This window comes from Equus caballus, chromosome 22 (genome assembly GCF_041296265.1).
Source record: "Equus caballus isolate H_3958 breed thoroughbred chromosome 22, TB-T2T, whole genome shotgun sequence".
NCBI classification, from domain to species: domain Eukaryota; kingdom Metazoa; phylum Chordata; class Mammalia; order Perissodactyla; family Equidae; genus Equus; species Equus caballus.
The window spans coordinates 11,726,312-11,750,949 of NC_091705.1; the positions used below are offsets into that span (position 1 = coordinate 11,726,312).

The following is a 24,638-nucleotide window of genomic DNA, read 5'->3' on the forward strand; positions in this document are numbered from 1 at the left end:
CTCCCATCCTTGTATGTGTGTGCCACACCTCCCATCAAGAGGGGGGGTTTATTTCCCCTCCCTTTCAATCTGGGCTGGCGTGTGACTCTCTTTGTTCAGTAGAATGTGGTAGGAGTGACAATGCGACAAGCCTTACAAGGTCTTGCAGCTTCTGTTTTCACTGTCTTGGAATCTTTCTACCATTATGTAAGGAGCCCAGCCTCGACTACAGAGCACACGGAGACCACATGAAGAGGGAGACCACGCAGAGGAGAACCAAGGCTCCTCAGCCAATGGCCAGCTCCACAGCCTCAGTCATGTGAGTGGGGCCATCTTGGATCCTCCAGTTCAGTTGGGTCATCCCAGCCAATACCCTGTGAAGCAGAGACGAGCTCTCCCAGCTGAGCTCTGCTCAAATTCCTCACCCATAGGACTGTGAGCAATCCAGTGGTCATTGCTTCATGCTAGTAAGTTTTGAGGTGGTTGCTAGACAGCACCACCCCATTTACAGACAGGGAAAACTGGCACACAGAGAAATTAACAACTTGCCTAAGGTCAAACAGCTAGTAAGTGGCAGACATGGATAGTCTGGCTCCAGAGCCCATGCTCTTACCAACTTTACTATACTGTCTCTTAAAAAGTAAGTAACAGAGGTACTGTCCTCCCATGCAACTGAAGGAGGAAAGAGACCACAGATGCTGGTGGTGGCTGAATGACACAGGTTGTGTAGAGATATGTGAACACAAAGTCCTTGAGATCCAGGCTTTCACAGCTATGATTTTTACTCATCCCATAGTCCAGACCCAGTACGCACATTCCTCAACCGACCCTCAGGGTCAGAGCAGATAATCCCGGAGCCAAGGTTAGAACTTGCTTTTGGATTTCCAGAGCCTAGTTTTGAAGTCACAGGGCTGGAAGAATGTAGTTTCTTGGCTCTGAGAGACAATCAACATAGAGAAACTTGTTTAAAAAATATAATAAAAGACTCTTTGGGTTCCTTTGGCCCTCACATAGCTCTTGCAACACCCCCTGGATGAGTTATGTGCAAATGAATCAGAAACATGCGCTCCAAGTAATCAGCGCAAGATGTACTGGGCAGATGCGTTTCCAGTTTTGCCCTAACCTGACATCTGAGAGAGTTGCTGGGATGCTCTGCCAAACTGCACCAGGGTGTGCCCATCCCTGACACAAGAAGCCCCTTCCTTTTGTGTTAGGAATGGGGAGGTTTGAGTTCTACTTCTTTTGACATTCAAAGGGAGCTGCCCAGCTGATGGTGGGCCTGGGCTGTGGCCTTGTATGGTCCAGATACAAGGTCAAGACGGTGGCCTTCAATCTCAGAGTAAAGTCGGGCTGTAGCAAAACAGGTGCATCGTTTCCTCTGGTGCGGGATATCTAGAAGGGCATGATTGGCTTTATTCGATGCTACCACCATTACCCCTGTCTTGTAAGCATCCTTTGCATATTTATAAATAATTATGGAACTTTTAGCAATTTTCAAAAAGGAAAAAGGGAGGAGGAGAAGAAAGGAAAACATCATACATCTTGTATCACTGCTGTTTGCTGGAATGGATGGCTGCTGGAAGGTGATGGTGATTGGGACCCACACGCAACTCTGGAAGGACAAGTGCAGAAGGATTGCGCAGCTGGGTGGCACAGAACCAAGCTGAACAGTGACAGGGCGATGCCAGCCCTTGGAGACATAACCTTTCTCCTTTGCAGTCCTGTCCCCCTCTGCCTGCAGCAGAATAACTGAGCTGCAACAATCCTCTGTAAGGCTATTAGGGTCTTGGAGGGGAGAAGCTGCCAAGAGCCAGACCAGCCTGCAATTATGGTAATGAAATCAGTCTCTGGGTAGAAGATAAGGGGGAACATGCCCAACAGTTTTGGTATTCCGTTTGTGTTCAGACTGGAGTCAAAGGGATTGCCTAAACAAAACGTGCCCTGCAATTTCTCCAAGCTGGGAATAAAAACAATTTCATGTTTTAAGCTGTTACCGTCAATATGATTATTTTTTTTCCCAAACTGCTGCTCAGATCCAAACAAAACAGATTCGTTGCTTGGCCAGGCAATGAGTAGCAAAATACAAATTTACTCCAAAAACTATATCGATGACTAAATCTCAATAGCTTAGAGGTTTCTTTTTCTCCTTTAATTTCTAGCCACTGCCCCAACTGAATTAAAAAACAAAAAACAGAAAACCACACAAACTTTAGAATCCACCCTTCCCTGTAGTTAATAATATGGGAACTTCATACTGATATCAAAAGAAGAAATCTAATCTTGAAGCTGAAACTTCATAGGCATCCAATTAAAAGGACTTAATGTGCGTGATCAATGACTTCTTGAATGGTGGGGATTAGTTTTGTATTTCCTGTTGCTCTTATTCTATTTACGTGTTCTTTAGCATCAACGAATCCATTTATAAAGATGTCTTGGACAATAATTGATTGATGAGCTGAAGGTGTGGGAGTGAGTGCAGCATATTTCCCAGCTGATAAAGACTCTAAATCTTACCATCCTTTCTCAACCTTAATGTATACAAATGAGGTGTTTCAATATATTTGTTTCTTCTGGGCTTTTCCATACCATAAGTCAAGACAGTAAAAGAAAGAGAGCTCTTTCAAAAGACTCAAGTCCAACTTCTGGCAGAATCTTGTCAGCTCCAAAAAAGAGAGTCCAAAATAGTGTCAATTTGGGGAATTCTGTCCCAAATGGGGAAGTGAGGATAAGATGCTATGAAATGTTACTAGCTTCTTTCCTCTTCTTGATAATCAAAACATTTATTAGAAATAAACTCTTTACTCTTGCTCTGAATAGTATTTTCCATAGGGAAACTAACACAATTCTCAGTCTAACTGATAATAAACTAATGACACTGAGAATACAGAAGCTTTGACCTTCTGAACTCAGGAGAATGTTCTAGAATCTTCTAGCTCACTGATCTTCTAAGCCTTGAGAGCTATGGTGACTAGGTAGGCATATGCTGGCATTTCTCAGAGAGGAAAATGAGCCTTGAGAGGTGAAGTGATTTCCTCAGGAGGACAGAACATCCAGGGACAGGATGACAGTCTCCAGTGAAGGGTTAGGCCCCAGATTATGTACTCCTCCTTCTTTGACAATTGCCGCAGAAAGAACACAAAATTGACTAGGAAGATATATAATCCCCTCGTCTCAGACCCACTGATGCTCTAAAAACAATCCTGGCAATCCCAGCTAACTGTGGTTAATGCTTTGAGACTTGGAGTATGCTTGCCCAATTGTCATTGCTCATTCTATACAAGTTAGACCCAAATTTCAGGCATTGAAACTGACTTGGAGAATTCAAGTTCCCGAAGTGATCAGCAAGAAGGGTGTGGAGCTGGTTTCAAAAATAGGTCTTCTGATTCCCAGTTATTTTATAGATGTTTCCTCTGTCATCTTCATCCCCATTGGCATCACCAACCAGCATCTACCAGTTCAGGGAATCTTACCATATACCTGGCCCTGTGGTAAGTGCTTCACACAGATGATCTCATTTAATCCTCAAAACGACCCTACTTCTACATAGTACGGTAGGTATTCATAGGTAGTATTATTATTCCCATCTTATAGACAAGGAAACTGAGGCATAGAGAGGTCGAGTAAGCTGCATGAAGCCATAGAGGCCAAGCCTGGCAGACTAAATGATGGCAGATCCCAAATGCAGCTCAGTTGACTCTGTAGCTCATATTCTGGACTGCAGTGCCCCCTGAGAATCTGAAAAATACAGGCTTGTCCCATGAGCATGTGGGTCCACGTCTTGGGTACAGAAATTTCTTGGTTCTTACTTGGCCATACCTGCCACTCCAAAAGTAATTTCAAGAAAAAGGAGGAGGGAAAATCAGAAGTAGAAGCACATCCAACATTTGCAGCCATGGGCAACTCATCTGATTGTATCTTGTGGTACTCAAGAGGCCCACGGCCATGTAAATAAGTCTGTGTAAGGAAAAAAAAGGCCTTTAGATGACTATTTTAAAGTCTCCCTCAGTGAAAGAAAAGAAATCAGTCTATTGGTTTAAATGAATACTAATCTCAGCTTGATCCAGAAAAGAGAAATATTTGGTTGTGAATAGCTACTGTGGTAACGAATGGATGCAGTAAGCCTAATAATGAGTTTATTTTAGAGATTTTTGTCTTTGCTATCTGATCATCAGCTGCAGACCAAAAACCCAGCCAAGGATACCAAAGCTCACAGCTAACTTGTCCTGGGGGATTTACTTTCTTTCCTGAATGATTTATTTATTTATTTATTGTAACAAAACCCAACTTCTAGTCTTGTTTTAAATTTAATATGGAGATTGGGTTCAGGAGTTTGAGGCTATTTCTTTCTACTTTGCCCATTGTTGGTTTTTTTCCCCACTTACTTCCATAGCCCGAAACCAGTCTTAAAACGGAGAGCCTGATCCACTTGGGACACAGGCCACCTGGTTTAGTGGGGTTAACAAAAAGCTCAGGAAAGCAAGGCTTTTAAAAGGACTTCCCTTCCTAAAAGTCAAGAGGGATGTGGTCCCTTCCATGGGCTCAGTAATGTCACTTTGGAAAGGTGTGGGCTGTTTGGCAGGGGCGACAGCAGACCCCAGTCTTGGAGTGTGGGAAACATTCCCAGACACTGGAGGGCTGGGGACCGGGTTCAGAGACAGGGATATCGAATTCCTGTTCAGCTCCGGGGCTTCAGTTAGGGGTAAGTAGGTGGGGGCGAGGGGCAGGTTGCCAGGGGATGGGGGAGACAAGGCCAGGGGCCCTGGCAGTGGAAGCCAATTCACTGATGCACCCTTCACCTGTCTACACTTGGCCCCCCAGGAAGACAAATGCTTTGACGGCCTTTGACGGCCTGCGGTGACCAGCGGCGCTGTCTGCTTGGCTGAATCGTCCTGTGTCAAACCAGTGGATTTCAACAAAAGAGCAGTGCCGTAAGGAAGGGGCAAGGGCTGCCAACACGGAAACCATCACCCTCTTTTAGAAAGCACCTCATCTTTTAAAGGACCACCAGGGAACTGGTTTACTCAAGTGCAGTGGTGCATGGACTGCAGTGGCCTGTGCTGTGTGTGTGCACGCGCTCGTGTATGTGCCTGCTCACACACACTGACAAGCAGACCCAGCGCTGGTGCTCCCAGGGGTAGCAGCTGCTTCATTCTTTCTTTGAAGATCTTTCTGAGTGACCAACATTAAGAGAAGGCCAGAAATGCAGCTCCATTTTCTTTTCTTCAGGGCTGACAGGTTATCAGATCCGAAAAACATAGGCCATGCCAGCCCTCCATACAGGAAAGTTAACAGACACAGGGATGGTACAAAGCAGAAGTGGAGAGAACCGACCAGACAGCGGACAAAGACTCAGCACTGGCCTGGTCTTTCAGATTCTTGACTTTAATGCTATCTGGATGGGAGGTCTTTTGGTTTCTAATCCCTTCTGCCAATGACCCTGATATTTGGAGCCATGAGGAAACCTATCTCTTGGGAGTAATGGTGGTCTTTGCCGTTCATAGAGTTAACTCAAGAAAAATATGGGGACCTCATAGGAGTGGCCCTGTCCCTCTTCCCATTCTGTGTAACGAAGCATCCCTTTCGGAAGCATCACCTGGAGGCAGACTTCTTGTTTCCGAGCTGGGGTGAGGGAAGGAGAAAGTGAAAATGAAGCACTGATTGTTACTTTTCACCTGTTATAAGTTTACACAAACAGGTGGCTTGGGATCTCAGAGTGGGAAAGGACACATAATTTCTACTTGTACCATCTGCACAGCCATACCTTTGTGACAGCACACAGGGAAGCTGCATTTTATAAAAGTCCAAGAGGATCTGCCAGAGAGAATCCTGTGTGGCCTTCTCATAACTTACCCCCCATTTATCCTCTGCTCCCTCCTCTCACTTAGTTCTCTCCTCACCCATCAATGCCAACAGGTCCTCAGCCCTCGGAAAGCCCAGTGGAACTGTTCTGAAGCACTCTTCACTTCTCATCTGGCTAAACAACATAGCTTATGTGATGAAAAATGAATTGCAATCTTGGCTGCTCTACTGAGCTCATGCACAGATCCATCTCATGGGCTGCAGAGGGAATAGCACTTCATGAGTGCCCCCCTTTTTGGAAAAGTAATCTGGGTTACTCAGATCTGTGGATCTCAACCACCTTTGCACCACTGTTCTTCCCTGACATTTAGGAATAGTTCAAAAACACTCAAATGGGGTCTGGGGATTTTGTGACTGATGGATTTATCTGGGAGACAGAAAGGGGATCCTGAGAAATTCTGCTTGAAATTTGGTTCTTAGGTGGAGCCCTATGCACTTAGTAACTTTCCAATGAGGGGACGCTCTCCCTGCAGCCTTCCATTCCCCATCCAGGCATTTTCTTGAAACTTTACATCAGTAATTCTTAAATCTATTATAGTAATAGCTCAGTCCTCAGCATTAAGCTCCACAGTGACATTTCCCACCTCGGGAAAAATGTGACCCACAGTAAGCCTTAAAATTGTTTTGGGCATGGTCTGAGCACCCTTGGGGTGAGGCCAGGTCTGGTCCAGGAACCATAAAATCCATAAACAAGGAAAAATCACTTCCTGTAGATGAAGTCACGATGGAGAGCCATGTTGAGCAACAGTAAGGAGATGTCCACGCCTTTTTTGCCAACTGGCACCCCCCAAGTGGATCTTTCGTTCTTTATCAGAGAGTCATAGAGCCAGTTCCTGGAGAGAGGGCAGTGGAGCGAAAGGCCTGTTTTCCATTTATCAAGTAGAACAATACAAGACCTATCAGAAAAATTGACTGGTGCATGCACTGATTTCTGCACAGAGCTTGTTAAAGAGTGGCCTCCGAAACACGTTTTACTTCTGTACCCTCCACACTGCCCCTCCCTCCTTGTTCCCATCTATTCAGATCTGCCCAGTTTGGAACACAATGTTTTTCCCTCCTCTGTCTCCATGATCCCTCTGGCACTGTCTTTGTGAGTAGCTGGGATCCTCACACCTATGTCATTTCCTGAAGGTAGAAGGCCTTATATTTCTTAATTTCCCATAACCTAATACAGCATTTTATACACAGTAGGGGCTGCTCAATGTATTCTAATTGAGGTGCCTTCTCAGTGACACTGGTTACTCACCATGACACTCGTATTATGAACCAAATAACTCTGGCCAAAGAAATCTGATCTAAAATGGTGTCATGCAGGGAGTGTTAGTCTTGAGAAAGAGACAGTTAACTTAATTGAGGATCAATTGCTCTGAGGTCAGGTTCAGGAACTCCCTGCCATGTGAGCTAATTGGAATTTGATGCAGAGAGGAAGAATAAGAAAAAGCTGCCCTTCCCCAAATGAAAAGAATTGAGAACAAAGCTTAAAAGTATGGAAGCAGGTAAATGAGGACAGGAGCTGAACAGGGGCTACGTTGCCCAGGGGGCAAGCCTCCCTTAGCCACCATGTGGACCATCTCTGGGAAGAAACAGAGGGAGGTACAAGCAAAATTCAAAATTAAGAGTCTGTCTCTGAAACACAGATTGGTGTGTTGAGTATTCTTGGGAGCCTGAGAGCCTAGATTTGAGCCCCTAACTACGGTATCCTAGCCATGTGACCTTGGGCAAACCAAATAGTAACTTCCTGAGTACCTGCTGCATTGTTGATAATTTTGGAAAAATGATTTGTGCTTCATCAACTTCACGAGGGTGTTGGGAGAGTACAATCAGATGAAGACTTGCTTTGTAAGGTATTCTGTGCCATTTTAGTGTAGATGAGTGTGATTATTTTCAATCCCAGGCATCTCTTTCCCTAACCGCCCATTTCCTTCAGCTTCATCCCATCTCATCTTAGTGGGATGTATTCACCTCTCCCGGAGGAACTTGTGTTCTCACCTCCCTTCCTCTTATCACATTTTTTTTTTTTATCAGCCATTTACACTTTAGACCAACTGAAGTGTTGTCAACTCCTAAAGGAATTTCTGGTGTCCAAGGCAAGCCGGGGAGGCATTTAAGAGAGTGCCTTCCAGAGCATCTTTGAAATCATACCATGATCTGCCAAGTCTACTCACGTGTTAGATTGGCCCTTGCCTACAGCTACCGTATTTCATTAATTTCAAGGTATATTATTTTGTTTTTTCGTTTTTACATTTTACATTTACATAATGTCTCTGAAATCAGGATGTATCTTATAATTATTGGTGGGTCATAATTAATTAGCACTGTTTTCTTTTTTTTTAGTGGTTTATAAAATAATGGTGCATCTCACAATCAAGGGTGTTGCACAGCTGAAATACAACACTGTTCTCATGGCAATAACATGATTATAGGCAGGACTCATGAAGACGTTGAGGAGAAATATGAGGCAAGAGAGCAGTTGCTTTGGAATCAGATCAGGGAACAAAGAGACGAACTGTTTCATTTTCTTCTACCTGTCAGTTGCCAAGCATTACCTGGATATTTGGATTCTGTCCATTGATATCAGCTTTGGAAAGATCTGGAAAGTTTGGTAGATCAAGGAGAAAGGATCTGGGGCCATCTCTTTGCAATGCAGGGCGCCCATCCTCTTGCTGGAATCGCTGTCTGGGGAAGGGTTGGTGTGCAGCCTGGTGGTCCGGATGGTCCCCTGGTGCTTCTCTGGAGAGAGGAAAGCTGGTTTCTGATGTTGAGTCGCTTTCCACGTTGAGGTTATTCTAAAACAAACAAACAAATAAATAGGAGATGCAAGCTTTAAAAGTGCTACCCTTAACAGTCCATTACATTCAGGAGCAAGGACAATTCCAGTGGCTGGAATTAAGCCAGGATGGTATTGCCATCTCATTTTCATTCCCCATGGTTTAGTTTTTCCATGTTGAAAAGGCCAAATCATCAGGAAACTTTTCCCATCCTACTGCTTGGGAATTTTCTGAGGGTTAATGAGTTATGGGATATTTATTAAACATCAAAGCACATCAACAAAAACGTGCTATTTTGAAGGACTACAGGTGCTTACTTAGAACTGGAATCAAAATTCTGGTTTCTTCCTCACAGCTTCAATTGATTAACCACTCTGGCTTTAATTATAGAGTGTCCAGAGTTTGTTTCTTTGGTGTGTGCCATGGAGTAAAAGATCTGAACAAACTGGATAAAATACTTGAGTCAAATCATTGATTATATCCAACCATGCACCCATCCATCTGTCCATCCATCCATTCAACCAGTGTCAACCACATGCTAGGCACAGGAGATAGAGCCATGAACATGACAGACATGGGGCCTATTCTTTTGTATTGTACATCTAGTTGTGGGGAATAAACAATAAATACACAGATAAATAAAATCAGATCAGAAGGTGGCGACCGCTAAGAAGAAAAGAAAGAAGAAAATGATAGAGCGGCCATGGATAAGTTAGATAAGAAGCTAGGGAAAACCTCTCTGAAAACGTAATACTTGAGGTGAGATCTGAACATCTGCAACAATCTGGAGGAAGAACATTCCAGGAAAGGGAACAGCAAGTAAGACAGTCCTGAGGTAGGGATGAACTTGGCTGTTTTGAGGAAGAGAAAGAAAGTCAGTGAAGCTGGTATGGAATGAAGGAGGGAGGAATGGCATGAGATGAGGATGAAGGGATGGGGTAGCCAAAGAAAAAGTGACAAAAGGGCATTCTGAAATTTAATGCCTTTATTCTGAAAAGAAAAGTACAAGTCTATTGTTTTTCCCAACTAGTAAAAAATGTCTCTATTTATTTGTCACTAGGGGAAAACTTTTCCCGTGACCAAACAGTGTAGAAGTTGCTGGACTTCTTTCCCAAACCAGCTCTACTTCTCCTCTCATTCTCCCTGGACCTCTTGTTGGAGGCTTCATCCATCCCTTTAGGCATGGTGTTTTCATGTTTACTCGTGGAGGAAGATGCAGAGATAGAGTTTCACCAGAGTTTGGGTCACTGGTTAATGCTCTTGTTATTCTTGGGCGTGTTTTGGGGTTTTGGAGTGTATGTTCCAGCACACTGTCTCCACATGTACTCCCCGCCCCCTACCAGAGGGTCTTTGACTCAGCTTAAGGTTATGTCTAGTATCAAAACACTCCTGACTGCGCACCCAAGGTCAAGAATGGCCAGAGGATGAAACACATGCAGCAGTTAAATATCTTTTTAGAGCGCTAACCTGAAGGAGTGGACTTTTCCATATCTCTAAACAGAAATAGGCCTGAGGAATTAAGTCACTGGTGCAGAGACTACCTTTGTGAAGGTTCCAAGAGGCAAGAAGAGGGCTGAAATAGACAGCATATCTGCTGTCTCCTCTTTAAAACAGGCAGTTACAGAGGGGGAAGCTGGATGCTCCTCATCATGTTTTTGCTTGTCCTTCCTTTTTGCTCAGGAGATGTGGCCGGGGGCAGCGTCTTTGTTCACCTTTCCAGCCACCTCTCTGCCATGGCTTTTGTCTCCTGGCACATCCTTGCAGAGGGAGTTGCCCTGACATTCCTAGGCATTGCTCAACTCAATAGAGGCAAATGTACTACGCTGAGACTGAGAATAACACATGGAGAGACAGGGAGAGAGACAGAGACAGAGAGAGACAGAGAGAAAGAGAACATGTTAAGTCTTTCCTTAACATAAGACCTCTCTATCCTAGCAAAAGGAGAGAGAACTGAATGCTATTGATCCCTTGCTTTTCTCCCTGGATCCTCAACCCTAAAACTTCCCCAACAGTTGGCTTGTCATGGAGAATTTCCTGTGCAGGATTGGGACTAGAAGTTTCAGAAGGGGCCCAGGATCTGCTTGCCCATTGCTTGTGGGATCCCCTGCACATCCAGCCCTAACTTCATCGTAGTGACTGGGACATACTGCTTAACTGGGTTAAAAATGGAGTTCTCTTTCTTTTTCTCTGTGATGAAATGCTCTTTCTACTACTAAAATTCATATTTTAGAAGAAGAGATAGAGAATGTATTTTTGCTGCTATTTGGCATTTTGCTTAGATGGCTGAAAAAATGACTGAATCTGATTGGTTTCTTGATCTGACTCTGGGATTTTTCCTAGAAGGAGAAATAGTACCACAGAGTGACCCTGGCTTAGTCATGGACCAAGAAAACCCCTTAAACTCTCTGTGGCTCAACGATCCTCCATGTAAAACAGAGCAGATAATAAGGAGAACCCTGTACTGTCCTAGCAGGATGGTCAAGAGAACTCAGATTGGGTTGTGTCTACACCTGAAAAGAGAAGTGTAGAGTTAAGGGCAATTGGCTGGACAATTCAGGCCACAAGCACCTCTGCTGGGAATAGACTGGGACGAAAATATGCTTTGGCTTGAATTATGCACACATTTGTGGCATTTCTCCATCCTTCCCCAATCCTCCCCACTCCCTGACCCCCACAAGCTCAGTGTTTATAAAGCATTTGGAAGATGGGAAGTAATAAAGAAATGCTAATCACGATCTCTGAATATATGAATTACTTTTACATCTCTACCAAAACATGTTTATCCGGAAACCTTGGCTCCCTGCAATGGCATGCCCCCAATGTTCAGAAACTGGAAACCCTAGGATAGGGGAAAGGTGTTTTACAATGGCTCATATAAAATGAAACTCCACTTTATTCAATCAATAATAAGATTTAGGAGTAGCCATTATTTTGGTAATCTAGATTTTAAATCTGGGCCAGGAGACACCAGACAGGATTTGCTAACAATGCAGGAAGAAGCCTTTTGTTCATCTTTTCTCAAGGACACATTGCACATCATCCTTGCAGAGGCCCATAGAAGGTCTTGGTTGATGGACGTCATTCCATCTGTATCACCAAGCTCACTCATTGAGTGTCCCACTTCAATTATTCTAGCAGAGTGAAGAGTATCAGGAAGGGGGTATCTCAAAATAAAGATTCAAATAGTCTGTGTTTTATTTAGAAAAGCAAATACCCTTTTCTGAAGATGTTAGCTTGAGAAAGTCTAAGAATTGAAGAAAAGAAATGTCCCCATTCTTTCCAAGGTGCTGCAGGATTCATTTTGCCTAATTGAAGTGACACGAGGGGGACTTCTCAGTTAGGGAAAATATATTTTTACCCACAATGTGTCTTTGAATTGACCTTCAATCTTTGACAATGCTACAGCTCCAGTAGCAATGTTCTCTCGGAAACTCTAATTTGACAGCTGTGACTACCAACAAAAAGAGCCACAGAAGAATGAAAGCTATTATATGGTTTATACACAGGTGCTGTTCAACTGCTGAGGCAGGTGACCTATGGTGGCCAAATTATCCAGCTACAGTTTGATGCTCCCCATCTTTGTGCATAGCTCTTGCCCCTCCCTTATTTTACAACTTACTCTTATCTAAAATAAGAATAAAGTAAGAATAAAATGTTAACAATAATAAGAAAATAATAAAACAGGCTCCATCTTCACATAGCCTAGTATTTTGCCTTAAATGGCAGTATTGTGGCAGGCCTTGCAATTGCCTACCCAATATCCATCCTCCTATTTTTCTTACTCAGTGTTTATTTCAGGCGGCAATGTGGTTGGCTAAAACTACATTTCCCAGCATCCACTGCTGCTAAGGATGACCACGTGACACAGTTCTGCCCAATGAGATATAAGTGGAAGGTGATAGATGAGACTGTTGAACAAGAGGCGGAATCAGTCTGCCTTTTGTGTTTCTCTCTTGTTTTTTCTCCTGCCTGAAAGGTGGCTACAAGTGCTTGAAGTGGAATGAGGCAGCTGGTAGGCATGAGGATGAAGGCTATAGTCTAAAGGCAGCTGAATGGAAAGATGGAGGGGCCTGGGTCCCTGGTAGCATTGTAGAGCCATCATACCAGTCCTGGAACGGTGACCTCTGAACTTCTTTTACCATTATCATGAACATTAATGTTAACATTGACAATGCTGCAGCACCAGTAGCAACGTTGCCTGTTGTGACTAATTTTAGAACTGTGACTACCAATAAAAAGGGAAAAGCCAGTTTAGCTGAGTGACTCAAAGTTGGGCTCTCTGTTCTTTGCAGTGGAACACAATCCCCGGCTGACGGAGGTACCGACAGGGCATTTAGTGTATCATCCTGGTGAACTTCACAATGGCAGCCAGGCTACCGATGCTCAGCTCTGCTGCTAACTTTCCTAATGTCCTATTCCAAATCTGCCATCTGCATTCTCCATACATTCACAGAATCTTCTTGTTATTTCAGCATCTATACATGACATTTCTCAAATCTATTACTCACTGTGTAATTTAATATTTCCTTTGTCGTAAAATATTATCATTAAATTTCAAGGAGTTTGCCCTCACTAAAAGGAACCAGAACTCCTTGGACAAGTGGCTGATTCCTTGGCTTGGGCAGGGAGTATAAGTGAGTTTGGGATACTTTGCTGTACCAGAAAGTAAGGAAGCTCTCAGTGATCAATAGTATTCTCTCAAAAGAACATGGGAGCCAGCATGAAGGGCACCCTTTGCACAAAGATTAGACAATTTGGGTGTGAAAAAAACAAGCTTGTAGTTGACCCATGTACACTGAATCTATGAAAATCCATGAGCCTACGAGGACGCTCACAAAAGAGAGAAAGCCAGAAAAATGAGTGTCACCATTTTGGGTAGGAACTACAAAACTCCTTACTTTGAACATGGTATTAAAAAGAAAGAAAGGTTATCCTGAAGAAACAATGTTTGAGCTGAGATTGAAAAGGCAAGTAAAAATTAAAGCAGGTGAATAAAACAGAGCAGAGGGGGAAGCGGGCCAGCGAACACTGCAATCGTAACAAAGGAAATGGCTGGTGCAGACTCCCCAGGCCTGGCAGGGCCTGGTATAGAGACCCAGAGGATATCAGAGTTGGAATAGAGTGGGTGTTAGGATCGGGGCCACTCTGCTGTCTTAGTGAGAGATAACTGAGTTAAATAATATAAATGCCAGGCCGAATACTCACACATCTCTACCCATCAGCCTTTGGTCTGAAGGCTTTCTATCACAGTGTGTTGTGACTTTTCCACCAGGCCACACTTCCCTGGTGGCACTCTCTGGGTCATTTGGAGGCTTGCTGAAGCTATATGATGTCGGAATTTCCTCCCTCCACCCTCCCTCTCTTCAGCTGGCCCTGAATGCCCCTGAAAAAGCTCTGCTGACATAAACTAAGAGGAAATCTCTCATCTGCAGACTGGGTACGATTTCTAAGATCAGCCCAGACGCTTTATCGTTTGTGTCCTTTTGCCCCAGGACATCACTGGCCCAAGATCAAGGATGCCCAACCACTGCCTTGGGCTGCTGCGTGGCTGGAGCTGCTCATTTTGGCTGTCCCTGTCACCAAGGTGGATTGCCACAGCCGCATCAATATCAAAGTGGTCGCAGTGGTCAGAGTTCCAAATTGGTCATTTGGCACAGGGAGAGGGAGGGGATCTTTGGAGAACCGAGCCATGGGGCAAATGAGGGTGATCATCTGGAGAGGGCCAATCAAGGTATGGAAATGGGCGATGGGTCCACCTTTGGAAAAAGTGTGCTAAGCATCTTTGTCCCAGTCTGCAAACAGTCACCTGCCCTATTCCACAAACATCAACCAAAGGCTGGTATGTGAAACACATGGCTGATCTGGCCGCACTTCCAGAACCTCCAGAAGCAGCACAAACTGGTAACAAATCGTGGCTGGCTAGTTTTAGCGCTTTTTTGAAAAGGCTGTGGTAACTATTCCCAGATTAACACAACCAGGCAGACTTCTTGGAGGCAGATGGGATGGCAAATTTCTGGAGGGCAGAGAACAAGCCGTATCTGCATCTCCAACCCCACACCCTCCAATTCCACGATCTCAGGGCACCCAATAAGTACTAGTTGATGATAATGATGGCCATGGGCCTAGTTAGATTTTGTTTTAATTAGGCTCAGGCTACAGGCCTCATTACCCCTAATGTGGCTTTAATGTGGGATTCTAAAGAAAAAAAAATCCAGGAATCTTCTATTGAAGATATTAAAGAAGATATTATTAGCAATGCTTTTGGTCTCATAGACTTTGAACAACAAACAACAGAGATTATAATTAACGTCACTGCAGCTTCTCTCCTTAAAATATACTAACAATATAGCTAATTAGCAATATGTCCTCGTTTGGGGCTGGACATCTGCATATTATTATCCACAATGCTTGTTTCCTTTTTCCAGATTAAAGGAAGCCATACTGCACCCAGGCATATGGTCGTGCTCCTTCCACATTAAAATACTCCGTTTTCTTCTACCCACGATAAACACACTTGGGGGCTTTATCTGTGCCGGGCATCGATTTTTGTCTGGAACGTTTCCACACGTCTAAAAATAAGTTCAAGAATGCCATTGGTGGCATTTCAAAGGGAAGAGGAAAAGTTTCCCTGTTGGGGAGATAAAAGAATAAAAGGCACACTGATTATCTTTACACATGACTGGGGAGTAAGCGCTTCTAGGAAGAGAGAACCAGGAGAAAGAACAAAATGAGTTTCAGACCATAAAATCGGCTTTCTCAGAGGGCCACACTTGTTCAGAAGATGAACAAAGATGGGCTCAGAAAGATGGTGTGGAGACCATCATCATAGCTGTGGCAGTAGGGGGTGGCAGAGGCTGTCCTGTGAAGTGTTGGAAAGAAGCAACCACAATCTATGGGGAAAGTGGTCACTGTTGAATACACAGATGGCAAGGTTGGCCACCTTCTGCTCTCTCTCCATCTGTGTGTGATGGGAATCACGCCTTTCCGGCAACCAGAACAGGGCAAGTATCGACAGCTCTATTTTTTAGGAAGCATGTGAATGTAATGTCCCTGTAGGAACCTTCCTGGCAGAGGGGAAATGGCCAGAAACGTGCTTCAATCTTTGCTGTTGCACCCTGAAGACAGGCCTTGGAGCTTGTGACACAGGCACGTCATGCTTCAAGAATGCAGGAGTGTTGCATCTCGCTTGGGAAAGGAGCCTTCTGTTGAAAGCCTGACTAATAGCTGAGGAATCTTTCGTTAGCATGCTAGAATGTATCTTAAGAATGTTTATTTCAGGGCTTGGGAATGACCCTGCTTCTGATCTCAGGAGACACTTCAGAAGAAGTGAAGAATGGTCACCTCTTTGCACTTGGGCAGGGAGCCGGCTCCACAGGGGAAGGGGCCACTAGTGTGGCCCAGCCATCCCTGTGCTTGTTTCTTAATTGAAGGCTCTCAGGGCTGGCTGACAAAATAGAAGTCAACACCCCATTGGCTCGTCCCAGATACTTCTGTCAACAGCTTTGATCTTGAGAATGTGTGGATTATTGGTGATTTTTCAAGTTGTGCTTGCTCCACTGCTGGCAAAGAAAACAGAGTGGTAACTATCCAGGACCCATTTCCTTTATGTCCTGTTAGGCTAAAGAATGAACAGAAATGAAACACGACTTAGTCTTTCAAGTCTAAGAAAACATGTAAGAAGTAGAACACAAGGGTAGAAAGCCAACTTGGCCAAAGAAACTTTCACCCATCATCTAAAACATCTCTGCAAATATAAGAGGATGGAGAAATTGTATTTTCCAGAACCCTTCTCAGGGGGAATGGCAGACTTGCCTAGAAGGGACACCCTTGGGGTGTGAGGCACCCTCCTCTGGACTAAGCTAAGGGAAAGCTTTATTTGCCTAGAAGGGACACCCTTGGGGTGTGAGGCACCCTCCTCTGGACTAAGCTAAGGGAAAGCTTTATCTGCTGAGAGAGGTATTTGAATTTGAGGCTGGAACTCACTAACTCAGGGCTATAAAGAACAGGCCAAGGGTGGCCACCAGGGGGCTTCAGTCCCTGCTCTTCAGTCATATGGAGTTCAGCCTCTCCTCTAAGTCAAACTTTGAGCAAATACTTAATGTGTATGGATTATTGAGGACTTTTCAAGTTGTGCTTTCTCTATTGCTGGCAAAGAAAACAGAGTGGTAAATATCCAGGACCCATTTTCCAGGACCCAATTTGAAAAGGCACCAAATTATTAGCATGCCTAAATGGCCCAACGATCTACGTCCTCCCTTGACCAGAGGCGGAGGGAAGTCGAACAGGACAAGGAGACCCAGGAGGTGAACACTCCCTGCAGTGATTCTGTGTCTCCCCACACGTAATGGGGAGCACCCGGGACCCAGGTCAAGGCTGGTGTTCTGCTGTTGCGAGGCAGAACCTGGAAGGCAAGCCAAAGAACATGGGATGGCAGAGTTCAGAGGCTGGCCTGGGGTGGGGGGTGGTCCCGGGGACCCTTGCCTAGCTTATCATTTTATTAAGGAGATAGCTTTCTCTCAGCACTCAAGGTCGAGACCGCTTGTTGAAACCTACAACAAATCTCTCTACTCCAAGTACCTCTAAAATAGATTTTAAAGGAAACTGGACCTTAACCTTGGAATCCTGGAAAAGGGCCTACGGTATCGTGGAAGGGGCCTGGGCCAGGAGGTACGAGGTCTGGGTCTAGGTCCCAGCATTGCCCCTACCTATTTAATAAGCTTAGGCACATTACCACACCTGTGGTAAATTGGTTTGCAAAAATGTCCACAAATTCTTTCTCTCTAAATATCCATGCTTGGGTAGTTGCCTCCCACTCTGCTTTTGAGCTTGGCTACGGGACTTTGGCCAATGGACAACAGTAAGCAGAGAAAAGTACTTGTGTATTGCAGCTTGCCTATTTTTGTTGCTCTTTGGAATCCTGAGACCACTATGTGAAGAGGCCTGGGCTGGCCTGTTGGATGATGAGAGACACGTGGAGCAGAGACAATCCAAGCCAGACCAACGAGCCAGCCAATGACCAGTCACTCAAATGGAGACCATCCTAGACCATCCAGCCCCAGCTGCGCCAATGCAGACTAGAAAAGTCACCTAGATGACCCATAGGATCATGAGAAATAGAACATGTCTGTGGTTTCAAGCTAATGACTTCAGAGTGGTGTGTCACCCGGCAAAAGCTAAATGCTACAGGACCTCAGTTCTTTCTTCTGTTAAACGGGCTTGATGAGGTAGGATGGGAACTGCAGAAAACTTTTCAATCCATCAAGTTCTGACATCCTAGGAATGAAATCCTCAGGACACACTTGTCCTGGAGAAAATATTTTCCAATAATGAAAAAAAACTTATCCCAAATATTAAAAAAATCAAATTGAGCTTGAGGAGATTAAGCAAAAATCTGATGGTTCTAAACACATGCAATAGAAATATTACCTTCAGGGACTAGAACACGTCCTTCTTTCTCCTCTCCTTCTACTTGCTCACTCAAAGCTGGGTCAAATCTGTCAGAAAACAACCCCCTGCCTGTTGCTTCCGTCATTTTCACGTGCTGCTTTGTTAACAGCTCCATTGCCAGATTTTCAAAGATTCAGAGCTGAGACTTAACAGTTCTCTCTTGCACTTTCATGATGCACCTGTACGGCTCTGTGGGCTGCCAGAAACTAGTAATGCTCATTTATTAGAGAACCCCTACTGACACTATGAAACAATTATAGAGCTATCATAGACCAACTACGGCCTGAAGTGGAGAGAAAGCCGTGCGCCGCCAGGACCGGCTCCCTTTCCCACCTGCCTATACACATTGTTCTTATTTGGGCTGCTGTTCTGTTCTCCTCCGGGGAAACCGTTTGATCCCTGCTTGGAAAACTGGCAGCGGATGCGATTGTGAACCCTTGACTTAGCTTGCTAATCTTTCTTTATAAATGGTTGGGGTGTTTGTTCTACTTGTGGATTCACTCAACAAACACTTACTTGGCATCTACTGTGTGCCAGGTGCTCTGCTGGGGTGAGAAGGTTCAACAGCACACAGCTTGTTAAGACGCGCTCTCCAAAACTTGGAAATAAAGCAAAAGGACGACCGCAAGTTTATCGTTCATACTGGGGCACAGTATGACAGGCCTGTCCAAGAGTATTTAATTCTCTGGGACAAGGTACCTTCTTTTCACCTATTATTTACTATTGATTAGGGCCCAGACTAAAAGTTACGTGTTCACTTGTAGATTTTCATCCTGTAGAAATACAAATGTTTTTTGCCTGGTAGAAACAGTAACTCATTAAAAGTTCTTATCACAAGGGGAAAAAATTGTAACTATGCAAAGTGATGGAAGTTAATTAAACTTATCGTGGTAATCATTTCACAGTATCTACATATATCAAGTCATTACGTAGTACACCTTAAACTTATATGACATATGTCAACTATATCTCAATAAAACTAGAAAAAAAGAGAAATAATAACTCAAAGCTTACTGTCTTATTGCCCTATAGGACATTAACAAGTTTGCCTCTAACTTACAACTTTACTCCCTCATGATTTTCCCAACTAATTGTATAAATATCTGTTCCTCAAGTGCTCTGAACCAGCATTAGCATCTTTCTAGCTCCCTTCATTAATTAGTTAAATAAATCTTTGACATATATTCATTTTATATTTGTATGAGAATCATGTTTTTAACATTAGGAAGATCATACTTAGACAGGGTTTTGTCTTCAAGGATTTGGGACTCCAGTGGGCAAGTTAAGAAACGCTTACACACATATAAAATGCAAGGGAGAAGGTAGGAAATTCTTTAGGAACGAAAGTTTACAATGGAAGGAAGCAAAACTATTCAGACTCCTAACTATGATTCCACGACTTACCATCTATTGAATCTGTAACTTCACCAAATTATATACTTTCATTTTCTCTGAAAGACCCCACTCTGGATACCGGTCCAAGGCACTAACCAGCTGAAACAAGTATGGAAAACCATGGTTTGTGAGCAGGACTTGGGTTTCTCCTCTTGCGAGGGACCCTGTGGGGAGGGCAGAAGGCAAGTGACACCCACCCTACTCTCAACCATTTTATTTCCTCCCTGCCCCCATACAATTTCCTACTCTGACCCTAGAGAAATAAAGCACCTACTAGTTTTGTTTCCCACAAAGATAATTCTCCCAGGAGAACTCATTCAGTTAGCTGAGCTTCCAGGGAAGACAACAGCAAGCTTCTCAGAGGCTTTCTTTCAGGGAGTGGTCATGAAAGGGGGTGTAACAGAGCACATGTGCACATAGTTACTACTCCCCCAGGATAAACATCATGGTACCAGGGTGTATCAGTCTAAATCTAGGCAGAAAATGGATGGCACTGTGGTAATAGGTGACCAAGAAGAGCTTAATAAAGGAATAATTTACAGATGTCCTGCCAGAGAGGCTGGAAACTACCAAAGATGCTACAGTACCCATGGCCAGTAGAGCCAGGGGGCCCTTACACTCCCAGGCCTGAAGAGGCAAGGAAAAGGAGAGGTTACTGTTACCGAAAGGGAGAGAGCAAGTTGTGTGTGTGTGTGTGTGTGTGTGTGTGTGTGTGTGTGTGTGTGTGTATACAGGGGGCTTACTAAATACTGCAACCTCCCCTTCCTCTTCCTCTCACCTCCTGCCATGTTTACCATTGGTCAAATCCAACCAGAAGCCCGAGAGAAAGGGAACCCATTGAGGTAATACACATAGGTCAGGAACTTGAAGCAAAAATTAGGGTGGGGAAAGGCAAAAACTGGATCTAGAGAGGTAAACAGAAGATATATTGGGCACATAGGACACGTCTAGGGGAAACCACACTGTCACTCATGCCGGGCACTGGACATTAAGTCTAATCTTCACAACAACCATGTGAAGTAGACATGAGCACCCCTACTCCAGGGATGAGGAAATTGAGGTGGAGAGGCCCCTGGCTAGGAAGTAGGCTCCACAGCCCTGTTCCTTCCACTGTGCCATGTTGTCTTAATTTGTCCCCTGGAGGGGCTTGGAGTAAGAGGGTCTGCAGCCACCTTGAAGTCCCCACTGCCCCCAATCTCAGCCCAGTCCAGGAGTACTGGTTCCAGGGGGATTGCTCAAAAACACTGGCCAGCAAAGCACTGTTGATTGAATCTTCAACTCTCCTCCCCGACTTAGTTTGGTAGGAGTGTTCTGGCCTCATTTTCTTAGGAAAATTTACACTAGCCCAATGCTTCTTGACTTGTGTGCTCTGATGACTTCACAGGGTCAGTTAGGTCTGGTCAACAAGAACAGTTGATATAATGAGGATGAAATAAAACGGATGGTGACTAATTTGTGAAGGAAGGAAATGGCACCTAGCATTTCACGCAAATATTATGGGAGCTAGCCGGTGGGCAGATGAGCCAGAGAACAGAGAAAGTAGGTCACAAAGAGCCAGGCCCCAAATATGTATTGCTCTGGATATTAGCATTTGGGGTCATCACATTCTTCCTCAGACCTGTTAAACACTTGGGGTGAACTTTGAAAGTGACAGGGTCCCAAATGCCCATTCACAGTAGAATGTGTAAGTAAAATGTATGCATAAATAGTCATAGACTGAAACACTGTGACACACTATGGATGAATTTCACAATGGTAATATTGAACAAAGGAAGCCAGATACAAAGAACATAAAACTTATCCTATGCATATAAAGTTCAAAAGCAGGCAAAAGTAAGCAATGCTGTTAGAAGTTAGGACAGTGGTGGCCTGGGGGGTGCTGGAGACTGAGAGGGGACCCTGCGGGGGCTTCTGGGCACCACCATGCTCTCTTTCTTGATCTGGGAGCTGCTTACCTGGTGTGTTCACTTTGTGGAAATTCCCCGAGCTGCTCTTCTATGATTTGTGCTCCCTTTTGTAGGTGTTACTTACATAGAGAACTTATGTAACTACCAAAAACACAAAAGAAAAGAAAATAGAAAGGGAATCTTGGAGAAATGGCAATTGGCAAGGTCAGAGATATTTCTTAAAGACACCAAGCTTCTCTGTTACTGCTCTGTTCTGAACAATAAAGGGTGCAGGGAAATACAGCATCTAAAAAGGCGTGCTCCACCTTGGGCACAGTATTTCCCTCTGGCTCAGTTTGCTCACCTGTAAAATGGGGAGCATTTGTGGTAAAAAGAGTTCTTTTCTCTCCTTTATTATTCCCTTCTTTCATTAGTCTTTTGTAGTACTCACTTGTATATTGTTTTCTTTTTTCTTTTTTAATTTTGTTTTTTTGAGGAAGATTAGCCCTGAGCTAACATCCCAATCCTCCTCTTTTTGCTGAGAAAGACTGGCCCTGAGCTAACCTCCGTGCCCATCTTCCTCTACTTTATATGTGGGACGCCTACCACAGCATGGCTTGCCAAGTGGTGCCATGTCCACGCTGGGGATCTGAACCTGTGAAACCCAGGCCGCCAAAGCGGAATGTGCAAACTTAACCACTGCACCACCAGGCGGGCCCCTTTAATTTTTTAAAAAAATTATTTTATTGAGGTCACATGGGTTTATAACATTGTGTAAATTTCAGGTGCATCTTCTCTTGAATGTTTCCCCGCAGGCCCAGCTCCTGTCTTCGTTAGTCCTAACCACACCTTCACCACCTTTTTAAGAATGTTTTCTCTGTGCCAGCCTTGTCCAAACATACCTCATGCATCATCTCAATCAATGCCTCCCAAAGCTCCTCACCAGATGGGTACAGCTATCATCACCCTCATTGTACAGATAAGAAAACGGAAGTTGAGAATTTTACCAAAGTCGCCTGGCTCATCAAGGGTGCATCAGGGGCTGACATGACTGTGAATCAGGCTGAGTGGCAGGGGCTAAAGCCAGTCACGCTGGACCAGCCGAGGTGAGATGGCAGCCTGTGTTGACTAAAGCCTCGAGGAAGAAGGTTAAGCCTCATCCAACCACCCCAGTGTAAAGAGAGTGGTCAGGATGCAGAGAGAGAACCTAGACCACTGGTTAGCAGCCTTTCCAAAGAGGCCCACCTTTGGGAGGGAGGGGATGGCCAGAGCTTTAGTCTTTTGAGTTTTAAAGCCATTTTCATCCACATAATCCCCTATTAAAATACAGCTGGTCTTGAGAATAGTGCCATCAGACCTGCCTGGCAGGAGCAGGGCACAAGGAGGGTCACAGGATTCAGCTTACTATTTTGATAGAAACATGGTCCAGGGCTACAGAGGCTAATAGGCGATAATGATGCCCTAGTGTCAAACCTCTCTCTGTCTCCTCTACCTGCAAAGCCTTTCCTTCCCTTATCAACATAGAAAACTCCTAGGCATCCTTTAAAACTCTGTTTAGATGTTGCCTTCTCTGTGAAGCCTTCCCTGATCTTCAGTGGAATTAGTCTCTCCTTGCTCTGCATTATGTCTGTACCTTGTACATATTTCTTTTATTGTATTCATATACATTATTAGACTTTTATTCATTTTTGTCCAGTTTCTGGCTAATAAAGGCACACGAAAAGTGACTGAACTGTAAGCTCAACTGCACAAAGGAGTAAATTATATTAGCCATGTTAACTTCTTCAAGTTCACTCATATCTACTAACAACCAAAAGAGTATCTGGCCCATTTCTGAAGATCCTCTGCCATCATTCTTGTCCAGGCTACCATCGTCACTCTCTCTTCTGTAATTTAAGTCTTAGCTTGAATATCACCCCCAGAGAGGGAGGACTGCCCTGATCATCTTATATAAGTAGTGTCCCTGCCCCCACAGTTCCCCTCCATCACGCTGCTTATTTCCTTTATAGTACTTGTCACAAGCCACAGTGATTCTATTTATGGGCTCACCAGAGTGTCAGCTCCCTGCAGCAGGGATTATGTCTGTTTTGTCTCTTCTGTGTTCTCAGCACTTAGCCCAGAGCCCAGCACATAGTAGGACCTCACTAAATACCCTCTGATCGAATGGATGGATGAATAGACGAATTCATGAATGAATAGACAAATGGGACTTCAAAGCCCAATAGGCATGGGCACAGTTAACTCATCCTACATCTCTGGAACCACATTTGGGTCCTGGGATGTGGTGGGATGAGGAGAAGCTCTGGCAGAGGCGGAGAAAGGTCTCCCTGGATCAGTTCCCTGGCTTGGCATCTGCTTGTGTGGTGACCCCAAGTCCTGGCATAACATGCCATGGCCCAGTGACCTGCCTCTGAGTGACATCATGAGCAGTGCCCGTCTCTTCCCTTTGCCCGGAGACAGAATGTAGAGACTGAGTTGACGGTACCAATGGTGACAGCCACCTGTGCATGACTGATTCACTGTTCAACACCCAGGGAGCAGCCCTGGTGGAGCGCCAGGGACAGCAGAGGTGTGGGAAGAAGGGGCAGAAAGGAGACTCAGAGGAGATGAAGTGTAGGTCCCCAGAATTCAATTCTGATTCTGCACATTTCCTGAAACTACCTGCTTCTCATCACTGTCAAATAAGATTCAAAGATTTTATACATATGCAATGGACAAATTCATTTATATATGTACATACGTATGTGTATATAATGGATATAAATATATACTTGTATATATAAAGAAATTTATAAGTATTTATATGTATATAGAAAAATACACACATATTTACATATATACATATGGATGTGTTTTAATTTTAATTTCTGTTTTAATTTTTAACTTAAAGATATCCTAAGTAGCCCATACTTTCCTAACCAGAAAAGCTGCTAATAATGCGGAGTTATCACTTTAACCTAGTTGTTCTCAAAGTGTGGTTCCCAAAATAGCAGCAACAGCAACATCTGGGAACTTGTTAAAAATGCTGATTCTCAGGTCCCATCGCCACCTGGCAGAGTCTCTGGGGTGGGGCCCAGCAGCCTGTGTTTTAACAAGCCCTCCCAGTGATTCCAACGCAGGTTAGCATCTGAGAACCTTGGCGCTAACCAGGAGAAGATGAGGAACAGCTGGCCGAGTAGCAGGTAGGAGCTACTATGCTGAGGGTCACCCCAGCAAAGGGAAAGATTCCCAGAAAATGAAGGCTCTCAGATGGTTGTTGTACTTTTATCTTGGGGAAATATAATCAGGTAAACAGCAAATGAGC

At 44.3% G+C, this 24,638-nt stretch overlaps 1 protein-coding gene and 1 long non-coding RNA gene across 3 annotated transcripts in view; one reads left to right on the forward strand and one right to left on the reverse strand.

The window, feature by feature from the left end:
* Positions 1–24,638, reverse strand: part of ISM1 (isthmin 1) — a 71,742-nt gene that overhangs the window by 19,093 nt on the left and 28,011 nt on the right. The window contains exon 2 of the mRNA XM_001494570.6: positions 8,385–8,624. Coding sequence (XP_001494620.1) covers positions 8,385–8,624 — 240 coding nt within the window. The remainder of the gene's footprint in view (positions 1–8,384; positions 8,625–24,638) is intronic.
* On the forward strand, positions 2,916–6,746 carry LOC138920231 (uncharacterized). Of its 2 annotated transcripts, none has more exons than XR_011431069.1 (3): positions 2,916–2,951; positions 3,381–3,530; positions 4,798–6,746. It is a non-coding gene; the product is annotated as an uncharacterized lncRNA (long non-coding RNA). The 2 variants fall into 2 exon arrangements; XR_011431068.1 differs by having other exon boundaries at positions 2,926–3,060; positions 4,798–5,803.